At 30.9% G+C, this 15,121-nt stretch overlaps 1 protein-coding gene and 1 long non-coding RNA gene across 3 annotated transcripts; one reads left to right on the plus strand and one right to left on the minus strand.

The window, feature by feature from the left end:
* Nucleotides 1–3,074: 3,074 nt before the first annotated feature.
* On the minus strand, nt 3,075–3,964 carry LOC111615412. Its single transcript, XR_002755074.1, has 3 exons — nt 3,911–3,964; nt 3,375–3,464; nt 3,075–3,292 (listed from the first exon to the last, which is right to left on the minus strand). It is a non-coding gene; the product is annotated as an uncharacterized LOC111615412 (long non-coding RNA).
* A 7,334-nt stretch (nt 3,965–11,298) lies between these two features.
* On the plus strand, nt 11,299–15,121 carry LOC111615416. Of its 2 annotated transcripts, XM_023356831.1 has the most exons (6): nt 11,299–11,432; nt 11,744–12,085; nt 12,163–12,453; nt 12,531–12,818; nt 14,129–14,239; nt 15,001–15,121. In XM_023356831.1, coding segments are annotated over exons 2-6 (1,032 nt in total). In that variant the 5' UTR covers nt 11,299–11,432; nt 11,744; the 3' UTR covers nt 15,002–15,121. The 2 variants fall into 2 exon arrangements, with proteins under 2 accessions (XP_023212599.1, XP_023212600.1); XM_023356832.1 differs by lacking the exon at nt 11,299–11,432 and having other exon boundaries at nt 11,654–12,085.

Genomic DNA, 15,121 nt, shown 5'->3' on the forward strand with positions numbered 1-15,121 from the left:
TCTGAAATAATTCTATTCAACAAATTTTTATTTGAAATTTTAATTTAATCAACGTCTGAAATAATTCTATTCAACAAATTTTTATTTGAAATTTTAATTTGACATCTGAAATTAATTTTGTGATCTGAAATAATTCTATTCAACAAATTTTTATTTGAAATTTTAATTTAATCAACGTCTGAAATAATTCTATTTAACAAATTTTTATTTGAAATTTTAATTTGACATCTGAAATTAATTTTGTGATCAAAGCTGCCCAAACCACTACTACTTACAATATGTAAATTTAACAATACGGTTACTCACTAAATTTCTTAAATGAGGGGTACAATCTAGAGATATGGCATGTCACGGGGTACACTAATGAAAAAAGGTTGGGAACCATTGACTTAATAAGTACTAGAGGTAGACGTAAGACGCTATGTCTTATCTAAATTAATAATTATAATAATTTATTAAATAATTTAGGACAGTGTAGAACTTTATCGCAAACATTTCTTTTATTTATCGGGCTTCGGGGTTTTTAGTAAAGTTATCAGTTTTTTACCGTCTTTCTTTCTAGTTTTGCTCAGTGCTCAGACAATTGTAAAATGTTTGTAATTACATTTCTTTTAATTATTTTTTGTATAATTTTTTGTGAAATGAATAAGAAACAGGTGATGAAAAGGAGATTTGAATTCCTTCTAAGTAAGTGTAATCAAAAAGACAATAGTTCTTCGCAAACTGATGAAAAGTTATTACGAATTACACGAGAAATGAAGATAGGTAGAATGACCGACAAAAAAATCCTAGAGATTATAATTAATTGAACATTATGATGTTCTGGAAGTTCAAGGAATAGAGAATTTAATAGTTTTATTTGAAGGTACAGAAGCAGAGGTAATATCGTATTGTTCAAGTAATGATCTGTTTGATATTCTGTACGAAACACGAATTTTTATTGAACGTGGTGGCAGAGATAGGAGGATAAAAGAACTGAATCGTCGTTACATAAATATCACTCAAAGAAATATCAAGTTGTTTTTGAGCGTTTGCAAGTAATATAAAAATACACGGGGACGAGAAATGTTGTTAAGTCAAGGGTATTTTCACATATGAATTCCAAATGTCAAGTAGAACTGATAGATTTTCTGTCTAAATTCGATAGAAACTACAAGTTTATTTTAATATACCAGTTAGTCATTTGACTAACTTTGTTATTTTAAGTTCCCTCCAAACAAAAAGGGCCGAAAAGGTTGGTACACGCTTGATATATTTCTGCTTCTCGGTGCCATGTTGCATAAAAACGGGGAAGACCAGCTAGCGTGAAACTTCAGTGTTTCCGGCATGCTACTTTTACCATACAGAAATATCTGATTACATGATTTCGCCTGCATAGACCGGCATGCCAGTCATTCCGCGAAAATTCAGTAACAACCACGAAAGTTACTCAACTGAAGTTACTGGATTTATTTTTATTAACGAACATTTAATACATATTTAGATTGCACGTCAGTCGGGCCAGACAAAACCAAAGTTAATTAAATTTTTACAGTTCCTTCGAATACGCAACTCCCACTGTGCTAACTTGAAATTTAGACGTGTTTCTGAACTATTTGAGCACTGGCACCTGTACATAACGCAGGTTGAAAATATTTCAAAAATAATTGGCGATTTAAGATACTACTGATAAAACTACAAACTAGACTAACCTATCACAAATCTACATCGCATGCTATTCCTACACAAAGCATCAAGAATGCTAATTACATTTCCTTCTTACTTATATAAAAGGATACGATTGAAGAAAAATCATTCTCCCAAATTAAATTTAATAATAATAATAATGATAATAATAATAGCAAATCATATTGAGGTTGTGGCCGAAGTTTTCATCTCTAAAACGTGAACGTCAAACGTCAAGCGCCGCCATCTTGAAATTTCAGAAGTTTGACATTGGCGTTTGGAACGTCGAGCGTGGCGAGAATTTCGGCTCAAACGTCTACATTTTTCTGTATTTTCGGTTAAAATTATGACGCATTTTATTATTGAAACAGTGATTATTTAAGCATATGTGAATAACTACACCAAATACCCCGACTGAAACTGCATTGGCGAAGTGAAAATTGTCACTGTCATTTATTAGTCGCGTATTTCACAAAGATCCGAAGTACAGCGCGCTGGTAAAAATCGATGTTTGTAAACTAACAAATTTGATAATAAAACCAATAGCAATACAAATATAAAGAGTTATATGAAAGGCATTTTGAAGGTGAAATAAGCGAATCGCTTGGATGACTATTGGGTATACTCAATTTGTACTAGTAAAATTCGTTATTTAAAACCCAGAGAATTATATCCAGAAAATTAGTGACGGCAACGCACAAAAAACAATTATCGAGGATTCAGATTTGAGGATTGTTTGTCAGAAAAAGATATCTATTTCCGTTTATCAAAGTGCCCTCGAAATTTATAACATCTAGACAGTGGTATACCACGTTCTGAAACCAATGGTTTGCAGAGCTTCATCCACTTGTGTATTCGAATGAGGTGTTTTAGTATCACGGAAAGCAAGCTCAAACACCGAACAATTGACCTAACAATGCCTTCAGACTGTTCGTACGAAAAGGAAATGGTTACATAAACAAGAAGTACCCGTTAAGGGTTGTGATGTGAGTCCCCTCGACTTTCGTGCATTCGGTTGCCTAAAACAGAATCTGTATACCAGAAATGCGACATTAGATAGGATTTGAAAAATCAGCATACAATAATATTTCAAGAATCGCAACCGAATCATGAAGATATTGTTTAATTCGTAGAATAAGCATAATCGTGCATTTCAAAAAAGTAATAGATGACATCTTTGCATAAACGTTTCTTAAGTTTTCATCTCTTGTAATAAACTTGTTGAAGAAAACAACTGATAAACTATCTTGCAGTGCTCAGACAGAAAAAAATATTTAAGAAAAATAATCGCCTATGATGTTTATGTTGTTCCTATTTAAAAAAAAAAAAAAACACGTGTACAGAGCTTAATAAGTCAACAAGAATAATTCGTTATTTTTCAGCGTACATACGAACTCACGACCAATGTTTACAGTTTTATGCAGTCTACTCAATGATAAGTGATAACACAAACGGAAATGAAGGCTTGTCTGTTCGTAATTAAGTAAATACTTTCTGTAATGACACCAAATTAATTAAAGTCTGTCCTGTTAAGATTTGATGAGTATAATTTACACCGTTTCTTTCTTTCCATTACTCCACTCAATTGGATCATCGATGACAAAATGGAATACAGAGCACGAATGACCTAAAACGCAAACATTCAGACTCATTTTTCGTTAAACAATTATTAAAATAATTAAAAATTAGTATTCAAATGTAATACTCACTCTGATCAGAAAATTTTTTTTAATGAAGAAGAAATCTGCAACTGATATTCCTATGGGAAATCCTCCAAATGTTTTCATGAAATCGACAATCTGTTAAGTAAAAAAACAAAGTATTGATAACAATTGTTGCGGGTGTATTTGTTGATTACATTCCCACAAAAGTTGTTGAGAATTTATGGAAATATTAATAATTAAAGTCTGTCCTGTTAATATTTGAGTAAAACACATCAAAACGTCAAGAGATATTCTTAATTCTGATTTCTATTCTCTCACGAGCGAAACTACTTTTTCTTCAACAAGACATTTATTTTTTTATGTAAAAAATTCGGGTTTTTAAAATTTCATTATATTAGAACAATTAATATGAATTTTAGGAGGTGGTATTGGGGCTCAATTCATTAACTCCGGCCGCACTATTGCATGCCCAGCTGAGCCTATTATAGATTTGGAAAAAGGGCTTATGTATGTGCATACAAGAAAAATTTAGTTTAATGAATCAAACGTATAATATTAATAATAAAATACAGAAATAATACCTTAAATTTAAATTCCACAGGTACATCAAGCGAATAAAATTTTCCAATGGAAACGAAGTCGTCATAACACTAAATTTAAATATAAAAAATAATATATATTAGCGTATTGTCTATAATGTATTTAATAAAAAATAACTAGTTTCTATAACTAAAAATAACGAGCAATTATTAATTGTGACTCGGACACAATGCCAGGCTGCAATTATTATTCATATTTTAGATTAATTTAATTTAAATTCTCAAATTACTAGTGGTTTGCCCATGTACATCACACCTTTTTTTAACAATACAGTCGTGCGGTCATTTATCTAACACCTTTCAGAGTAAAAATTTTAAATTACTATAACACGACTTTCGATTTGCCTCAGACGTTGGATGATAGTTCATCTGGGCCTGGTGCACCTACGGTTTATATCTGAATTTACTTTTCGTCTATCTAACTCTGTTCTCGGGGTTAAGAAAAAACAATAAGCCAAACAAACGACAGTGGAAATTTATAAATGTACAATATTTTTTTCAAATTGCAGCCGAATGAAAAACTTTCAAAACAAATGCTTACTGTAGAGGTTACGTAGGAAATGGACCAGGATACAAGAAGAATTCCAATCACAAAGAATATCGAAATGATGACGATGATTATCCTCAAATGATAATTCATACGGACAAATATGGCTCCATAAGTAAAAACACATGTAATAAGCAGAAAATGTAAGTAAGCTAGAGGAATTAGAGTGTAGAACTTTTCATTCACTTCTTCAATAATCTCCCATATTTCGGTATATTTTTCTATTGTGTCCTGAATGTCAGCAATCAACACGAACGGTTTTGTCTTGATTCCATGTAAATATTTCGATAATTTTCTTAACCTCTCTGAGATAATGTAACCGCTTTCACCAAAGATGATAACTAACGACATAATATGAGCAGCAACATACAAAAACCAAACGGAATGAAGTACTGAGCATCATGAGTAAATGAGTAAATGCTTCATGAAGCATTCATGAATGCATCGAAGCATTTACTCATGTACATGAGTAAATGCTTCGATGTCGCTTCCATTCTGCTGCTTTATCACGGAGTAAAATATGCCCGATGTCATTGCAGACAGTGACAAGGAGACCGAGAAGAAAATCGCCAGATATCCCAATAGATACAATTCACTTCGATCTGCCATTTGCGATTCTCCCGCGTAACTGCTTTTCATGTTATGAATATTAATTTTCCTTCTTTTTAAAATGCTGAACTGCAGAGCCAAGTAGATCGAAAGAAGAAGAAGAGAGAACGATGCCCACACAGCGTAATTGCCATACATGTGTATAACTCGGACGCAATAGAAATTAGGAAATAAAATTTCCACCACTAAGAAACCGGGCATCAGCCATGAAAATATTTCCAGAATATTTTTATAAATGTCGTACAGGCGATTGTTTACGGGTACCTTTGTTGTTGCTGAATCTCTGAAACAAGGACACGGTAACACAAAGTCGATACCAAACACTTTAACAGCAGATAAAACGGGATAAAAGATGTAAGTTGGACAATAATTCAACTCGTTTCCTGCCATTAGTAAGGTGTATCGAAAAAATATATATTATTTTCTACTATAATTTCTCAAAAGTTTATACATTATTTAAATATCCTTTCCATTTTTTAATTCGATTCGTGCAGAATAAAAGATATAGTGCATAAATTCATATCAAATGAATCGAGAATTTGTTCTATAGAAATTAAAATCCACTTTGCATAGAAGGAATTGTAGACGTTGAAAAACACAGAGAAAGTGGACGATGCAATTTCATTTCTAAATAGAATCGATTTTTTAAAACTCGATATTTTTGATCTATTAAAACACTTTACTACTTACTATTGATTAGAATCTAGGAAAATAATTTTATTAAGCAATTATATCCACTTTGCTAAGGTAATGTAAATATTTTTGGAATTATTTCAAGGATAACGATAATGAATGTGTGTTCGAGCAGAATATTTATGATTTATTTGCATACGGAAACGCGACACGTGGGCAATCTGTCGAAGATTGATGCATCCCTGGAGGACGATCGCACATCTAACAGATGTGAAAACATGATGAAAGTCCGGAAAATTCCACGTAGCCAGCTAGTTACTGATGGACGAATCTACAAACCAGTTTTTTGTAGCCGTATCACTTCACCGGTGATGGGCTCATATCTACAAAACCAAATTATAATCTAAAATACATGCCAATGATTAATGCTTGTTAAGTCGTGGCTCGAACACAAATATGATGTTTTTTTGCTCATATACATTATGTGTTTGTAAAATGAACCATTTTCTGTTATATAATAACAATGGCTACATGGCCAAGTCGGTCAAGGTTTTTCCTAACACATTCCTAACCAATTCGTTATTGTTCTTTATAATGGCGATCCAAATTTTTTATTATTATTATTTATAAATGAAATTAGAAAAATTTTCAAAAATTTACAAAATTTCTTGGAAATTTCAACATACACCGGTATTTGGTTTGAGTGAATTATCTGACATTTTCTACTTCTTTGTTTTATGAACAAAGCAGGAGTGTATTAAGCTCGTTCTTGAACACTATAAAATACACATTAACGGGCAATAGGTATTTTTATATTGGTTATCAATTCCAGCAATATTAACAGAAGAATTTTTATTACTAAGATAACAAACCAACATTAGCGTAATTGAGTAAATTTCATCTTCATTAATGAAGGTACAGCACTAAGTACACGTACTTAAGTGAACATTAATTTCTTTTCTTTCGAAAAATCAAAATACTAATTCCCTAAATTATATATTTTGACCAAATGCAATGGAAAGAAGACAGCTGACAAATTATGATATACACTACATTAATTAATGAAACATGAAAGTTGGACACACGATTTCTGCAGAAAGAACAGTTGAATGGCAAGAGAAGATTTACAAAGGCCACCTGCTTCTTTCGAAGATGCTAACATTTGTTTAAATATTTGAGTATTTCTGCAGTATGGATAGTAAGACGGCCGGTTTCTTACGTTTAGTGTGGTGTAAGAGGACCAGTTTTAATAAATTTGGAATTATTGAGAACAGTGGCAGTGGAGATGGGTATAGACCAACTTTTACGAACGAAACAAACCCGAATTAATTAAATTTTGTATAGTTGCTTCGAATACCCGACTATGTTAGCTGGAAATTTAGACATGTCTCTGAGGCATTAAACAGTTGTACAACGCAAGTTGCAAAGATTTAAAGAAGAAATTCACAATTGAAAGCACTGCTGATATAATGACGAACAGTTATTGCTAGACTTACTACACCTTTACATTACATGTTTGGTTCTACACAAAGTATCGTGTGTACTAATTAAACTGTCTTTTTACTGGTATAAAAACAAACAATTAAAATTAAATCACTTTTTACAAGTTTGAAATTGCATTTCGAAAAATCACTCATTTAATAAGCGAGATTTTCTTCGTTCTTAGAATAAATCAGTTAGATTTCAATTCAGACTCCGACATACGTAATTGCTCATAGGGATAGTAAGTGATCTTGTTATTACATTTGAACTTCAAAGTATCAGTAGCGTATTGTAATTAGAAGCGGTGGATGCGCCGCTTCTTTTGTATTTTTTAAAAAATAAATACATATTAATTTTAATTGCAGTAGAGCGTCGTTTATCCGAATCAATTGGGGACTGGGGTTGTTCGGGTAACTTATTTTTCGGATAACCGATTATGTACGAAAAAATATATTAACCTATCCCGTGTTGAAATTTTTCTCCTTTGCGTGTGGCTTCGCATTGAATTTTCGTCGATGTTAAGCCTAATGTAAACTTTTTAAAATAATAATCGCGGCTATTGTATCGTTAAAAATTATTTATTTATTTTTTACAAACAAAATAAATATATTGAAAAATATAAAAACAAAAAAAAATTATACTTTAGAAGTTAATCTAGTATCAAAAGTGTTCGATTCAGCATGACACAATCCTCAGAAAAACACCACACACAAGTGCCAGTGCTGCCAGATAAAACACACACACCAAGAAAAAAATATTGGAGTAGCCCAAGATATAGCTAAAAATTGCAGCGCCACAGCAATAGCGAAAATTTAAATTGGCAGACTGGAATTCTTTCGGTTAACCGGCTTTCGGATAAACAACGCTCTACTGTATATCAAAATTATTGCACAAAATTTTATTATAACCGCATTATGTATCTTATTACAAATTTCTATATTACACGTGAAAAAAAAAAATAAGATCCCTATTGTATATTCGAATATTAGTGGCGGAGTGGAAGCGCCGTATCGTCAGCATCCAAAAAGCCAGATTCGCGCACGCGCTTTATAGAGTACCAACCTCACCCGGTTTAGCCGTGGAAGCCTACGACCTCGGGTGGGTGCTACACGTATACCGCATCCAATTCTACCCAGGACCGGTTCCGGACCGTTAGCCGCCCACCCGCCCGCTAGATATTTGGCCGATTACGTGAATAACGAGTAGATTTATAACTTAACCCAACCGATAAGAATTTACCTGTATGCTTTTATGATAGTTTTGTGTATAGTTGACGGGAGTTTTAAAAAATCCGTTAAAATATTTGATATATTTATTCCGCTCTCCGATTTTATATTACTCACGGAATTTCAATGTTAAACCAGTGATATTACGATTTCGCATGTCCCATCTCTAAGGGGATGTAGAAAAAAACGTGTACAATTCTTGCATAATGTTACTTTGTATAGTTAACTGTTTTTTGGTAGCATCATTTACCAATAAATTTAATGAATGAGAGAGATGCACGAGATAAAGAAAAAGCTCTAGAATTTATTTTTTTTTTTTAATTTACGATTTATGTATCCGTTTGTCATAAAAATTTGTTTTTCTACTTTTTCCCAAGACTAGAAATATTCGAGTAGAAAGTAACCGGTTTCTACTTATTTCTACTTAAAAAGTAGTTAAATAATTAAGCGATTAGGGAAATGAGACGTAAACAAAACTCCGACGAAAGAGCCTGAATATTACTTAAACAAAAGCTTAAATGAACCAATCTATAGCCGAGTACAGTGGGACTGATTTCTTCGAAATATTACATGTAATAAAGACAGACATTCTTCCAGTTCGACGAAAGTGACGAAGAGTTGTAAATTTTGGAAATTTCCGTGGACAACACCCAATCCTAAAACGAATTAGTTAGAAAACAAACGACGGACAATCTATTAAGTTTAACATATTTAGAATTTTACAGCTATGGTGAGAAACTTTTAAAATTTACAACAACCCTGTAGCGTCGTTTGTGGTATATTACTGATGCGACAAAAGAGGCATTTGACATTGACCGGTATCGGTACCCTCGGGATTTGGTAGCCCGCGTGCATCCAAGCGGCACCGTCTCCGATTCCACTCGTAGGGAGCTATTTGACTAAGTGGTTAAGATTTAAAGAGTAAAGAATATTTTATGTTATTTTCATGTACGTTTCATTACAAAGTTATATTTAATTATAATTTTGTTTAAAAGTATATTCATACAATTGAAGAATATTATGTACCAGGTATGTATATCCACCTCGCATTTTATTTCACCGAGTAAGTTTTTATAATTTTATTTTTAATTTTAGCTTTTATATCGTGGCTAGCGATTCGGAATGTAATTGCGATATTGAAAATTTATTTTAAAAAAGTTTTGGCTCGAGACCGTATAATAAAAAAGAAAACATTACAGTATTAAAAGAAAAAGGCCAATGCCTAAGTTAAATATAAACGCTTCCGATAAAATGGCTCCGTAAATGCATATAAATGCAAAAATTGTTTTCTTGGCTCGCCTACTGTTTTCGAATGAAATTAGTATGTGGAATAAGAATGGCTTTGACGATTTAGCTGCCAAAATGCACGAAAAATCGTCGATTCTTTCCTATTTGAAGCAATTTGGAAATCGAAGCGGAATAGAATTTGACGTTAGTAAATAATATAAAATAAATATTGAAAATTATAACGAGATAGTTGCGGTTAATAGATATATTATATCTAAATAATAAATGTTTTTATCGAAGCGAGAATTGGCATTTAGAGGGCGTATGGAATATATTGGATGTAATAACAAAGGTAATTATATTGAACTTGTTTATTTATTAAGTACGTCGGATAAATAATCTATTAAAAATACATTTAAAGAAAGAATTAACTGATTGCCCCTGGAAGTCGGCTTTTTATAGAAACACAGCTTCCCTATCATCAAATGTCACGGCACTCCACTGACTGAATAAGTTCCTCTAAATTTATATCGTAAGTGAATATATTCCTATCTCTTATGTAGTAGTCATTTCTAACTATTATTTTATTCCCTTTGCACTTTCCTGGATAATCGTGAAAAGTAATTTTTTCCTCCTTATTCTCGATATCAACGTGTCTTATCCTCGATTCACCTCTTTTCGAGATCTGTAAACTTGAAAATATCTTTGTTACATCGCCATATTTTGCACCCTACTGATCACACAGACAATCTCCTCTAAACAGAATCTGCATTGTCCCAATCTTCGTTACTAGATTTGTGCAATAAGCTAATTTCTGAAACAATAAATTTACCCCAATTGTACAAATACGGTACACACAAACTGAACAGTTCTAGTTCCAGAGGCGTGTTAATTTTGTATTCTAAATCCTAACGTATTCAGAGATTCGCATAAATCACCGAATAATAAACAATTTTCTACTAGAATAAAAGATGTTATAGCAAGTCCTATTGGGTCATTATTTATATATTTGAAAATAATTTACAGCAAATATTTGGCCATAAAAAAAAAATACTTTTTACAATATACATTACAGTTATGAGCATTTGCTTGCCCTTAATGAAAGTTGTAAAATCGCCTCTTCGCTTGTATTTTCTAAAATATAAATAGATATTGTGCGATCATAAGTACTTTGAATTACTTAAAATTAATATTTTATTATAACCGCATTATATATTTAATTATATGTTTCTATACACGTGAAAAACAATAATGAGTTTGATATTTTATATTCGAATATAAATTTGTCTGAGCGTATTTCAAATAAAAAGTGCTGTTTTATCGAATAGAAGATAACTTCCACAGAGAAAATATTTGAATGGTGTAAAGCAACTAAATTACAGGCACTCGCGAATGCTATTTAAAAATATTTGCTTTAATATCTGACGAAAAAAGAAGAGAGAGCAGCATATTTATGAATGTAAAACGTATGCTTATGCATTAATAATATATTTATGTACAATTTATAAATGTTAATTTTCTATTATTCACAGCAATTAATGTTCGGAACTCATTTGTAATAAAGTTCGTTGAATCAGAAATAAATATGCGTCAGATATTTTTAAAAAATTCATTTGTTTTTACAGCGACAGCTTCAACGTCACGGAAAAAAAGCAAGAATACGGGCAACAATAGATTACCCATTGTTACAGTTTCTTTCTTGAGAATATTTTTCGAAGAAAACGGACGTTTCCGAGAATTTCTGCGTAATTTATAAAAGTAAATTGTGTTATTGATAAACGTAAGTAATATTTTGACAGACTACAAAACATTCTGTACAAATATTTTTATAAAAATAAAATTACCAATGTAGAAATTTGTCGTTAGGTAATCGTAAGAGTGTTAATATTAATTAACAGCAAAGAACTAGAATAAGAAATTAATTTTAATAATTATTTTCATATTATAAAACTAATTCGGATTAGAATATATTTTATTACGATAGCCAAAGTATATAATAATGAGAATAAATCTGTGAAAAATATTCGCTTCATTATTCCCTGACGTGTAGACCCGAATAATTTACAAATTGTTTTTTTTCTCAAATTTCAGAATGGAGATAGTTATTAAAGATACGTATGGGCGTGGAGATGTGGATAAAAGTCCAAAATTAGTAATGTTTGAGGAGAAATTTGATCCTCCAGATCTCAGCAGAAAATACCCAACTCATTATGATAACGAAGAAGATTCGTTGAGTTGGGATCTTGAAAGTTATCAAGATATAGAATATACAGAAATTGTCAACGATCTGGCTGAGAATTATTTCAATGATAGAGATTCTAGCTTGCAAAATGTTTATAAGAAAGATGTATACTTTTGTAGCCATCAGTATGAAAATCATGTATCATGTGCTCAAAAATTTGAGCCGCGAGCTGTCAACGATTGTTGCAACAGGTAAGATTATATTTAAATATCATACGTATATACGTATGCAATACGAATTTTATTTGATTTATCATTATCGTTACTAGAGATTCAAAATATATTTGTGAGGAGAAACTTGGCCCTCTTGATCTCATCCCAACTGATTATAGCGATGAAGATGAAGATGATTTCTTGAGTTGGGATTTGGAATCTTACCGAGAAACAGGTTATATGGAAATTGTTCTCGGCCTTTCTGAGGAATATTTTGGCTACAGCGATTCCAATTCGCAACAGGATTATAAACATAATCATTATTTTCGTTGCGATAAGTATGAAAATCATCATATATCGAGTGCTCAGAAAGTTGAGTCGCAAGCAATGAACGACTGTCAAAACGAGTAAGATTAAACATGAAAATCATACGTATGTACGTATGCAATACGTATTTTAATTCATTTTCTGTTGTCGTTTCCAGAAATCCGAAATTTTTGTGTGAGGAACAATGTCATCTTCCAGCTCTTAATATAAAATTACAAACTGATGATAGTGATCGAGATAGTTTATTGAGTTGGGACATAGAAGGATACCAAGAAGCGGGTTATTCGGACATTGTCCTCGATCTTAGTGAGGATTTTTTTAACGACAACAATTGTGACTCGCAGCAGGATTTAAGTAACGATGACTACTTCTGTTCCGATAAATGCGAAAATATATCCTGTGATGAAACAGTTGAGCCACAAGTTATTAAAGAGAATTCTAATAGGTAAAATTTTCATATTTATTTAATAGATGTTTATATCTCAATTTCCGTATTGTTTTTCTATTATGGAAATGGAATAATTGTAATAAATATATATAAAAACATAAATACATGATTACAAAAATTAATATTAAATCTTTATATATTCACTAACATTAAATAAAGGATGTTATTTATTTTTTCACATTGAAATTCACATTTCATTGTGAATACTTTATGTAGTTAAAAAAATTAATAAAATGATAGATCTAATATAGTTTAATGATAATGTGCAACTTCCTTATTGGTGATAAATTCGATTTTGACAATGATCATTATTTTTTCTTGAATTCAAAATCTATTCATGTTAAAATTGAAGAGAAAGATCTGAAAATTTAATTAATACAATATTACGTTTGGTAAATTTAAGTGTTTAATATCCGTTAAATTTGAAGGGTTTCCATATTTTCACATAACTTTTTCTATTTATTGAAAGTTTGTCTGAATGTACATAGTTGTGACTTGTCTTTAGTGATTAATGATCTGTAGTTTTAACATAACCTTTTCCTAACAGACACTGAAAGAGACAAATAATTTGAAAATTGTTCTTTTTGTGTGACACACGAATCTATATTATTAAATTATCTATATCTTTGTTATAGCATGGAATTTTCATTTTTTGTATCTCCACTATTCCAGAAAAATATAGCATTTCTTATCACAAACAATAAAATATATTGCTAAATTGTATGACTAGATTTGTCTCAGATAAAATTCTTTAGAACTGCTAAGTTGTAAAGAATTTTATCTGAGACAAATCCTGTTTTACAACAGGCATTTTTATTTCCTTTTTGCAAATGAGTAAATTAATACATTATGTATTTGTATTCCTTCTGTTGTGCTTCGAAGAATCCAGGAAAAGCTGTACAAGCTTTTTTTTCCTTACAGTAGACAGCATATTATATTAATGTCCAACTTTTAAAATGTTTTAAATGGCATTGTATGATGAAAATGTTTAACAATACTTTCAACATTGTTACCGTAAATGAAAGTGTTACGTTAATAAAAAAAGACACAAGCTTTGACGAGTAAAAATAGTATCAGCTTATGGGACGTAGTTTCATTAAAAAACATATCATAAATAAGGCGATAAATCAATAATATTCATTGCGTAATAATATTTAATACATAACATTTTTACTCGTGCAGTAAAGTCGATTCTTTTAGCCATTCAAACGTTCAATTATATTTTACTGTTTTAATATTTAATTATGAATGATAAATATATGTTATCAATAGTTTTCAATTTATTTACATTTTTCATTTTGATACAGTAAAATAATAGAGAATATGGCATCTAATGTGCATGATAATGAACCAACTGATCATGCACCAAAAAAGGGAAAGTTTTCTAAATTAAAGAAATTTTTCCGATCTTTCTTTTGGTAAGTATCTTTTACTTTTACGTATATATAAATGAATGTTTATCTGAGATGCATGCATGGACAGTTCGACAAATTGCTATGAAACGCTGCAGTTATATTAATACATGCTTCTAACTTAGATAATGTCTTACATACTATTACAAAATTTTTATTGAATTTCTATATTTCAATTAATTTGTGTATACATTCGATTCGAATCTATGACCAACTACTAGTGTTTGGTCATAACTACATTCATATTAAAATATAAATAGTAAAAGTCAAAGCCAGCGTGTAAGGAATACGATTTTAGTTAATTAGTTGGTTATCAAATCTAAATTATGAGTATAATAGTTGAAGAGAAAAATTATCTAGTAACTTTATGTAATATGAAAATGAATCAGCAGTACTATAATTGGATACGTTATAAATCACATGTAGCAGTATCACAAAATCGCTCAATGTGAATCCCTTCTTACATTTTTGATATCTTGGAACATTGACTGTAATGAGGCTTCTTCAAAACCAGCAAACAAAGGGTATCCATAACAAATCCAGCTGAAGAATAGCGAAAAAATACATGCTTGGAGGCAATTCAGGATCAGAAAACCTTAAAACATAAGCTTCATAATTTTCATAAAAGTTATGGCTACCTTAAAACAACTCAATCTCAATCGCATACATTTTTACCTTACAAAATATAAACATATTGATTTGAAAATTATTTTAATATTTATAATTATATGAAAAATATTTTGATTAGTTTTATTTTATTTTTACAGAAAACGAAAGAATTTCAGAAATTAATGATTGTAGAAGGTCATTTCCTGCTTCTTTATACTTAATTTGTATATATTTACAGTCAGTTACATTTTTTCTGACCTTGTACAATTTCATTCTTAT

This window comes from Centruroides sculpturatus, unplaced genomic scaffold (assembly GCF_000671375.1).
Source record: "Centruroides sculpturatus isolate CEXI.00-Female unplaced genomic scaffold, Cexi_2.0 scaffold1746, whole genome shotgun sequence".
NCBI classification, from domain to species: Eukaryota; Metazoa; Arthropoda; class Arachnida; order Scorpiones; family Buthidae; genus Centruroides; species Centruroides sculpturatus.

Bases quoted from the DNA above. Each gene is read 5' to 3' on its own strand.
- LOC111615416 (XM_023356831.1), top strand. From the start codon at position 11,745: ATGGAGATAGTTATTAAAGATACGTATGGGCGTGGAGATGTGGATAAA. The intron at 12,086-12,162 runs GTAAGATTATAT...TATCGTTACTAG, and splicing joins GTCAACGATTGTTGCAACAG to AGATTCAAAATATATTTGTG. The intron at 12,454-12,530 runs GTAAGATTAAAC...TGTCGTTTCCAG, and splicing joins ATGAACGACTGTCAAAACGA to AAATCCGAAATTTTTGTGTG.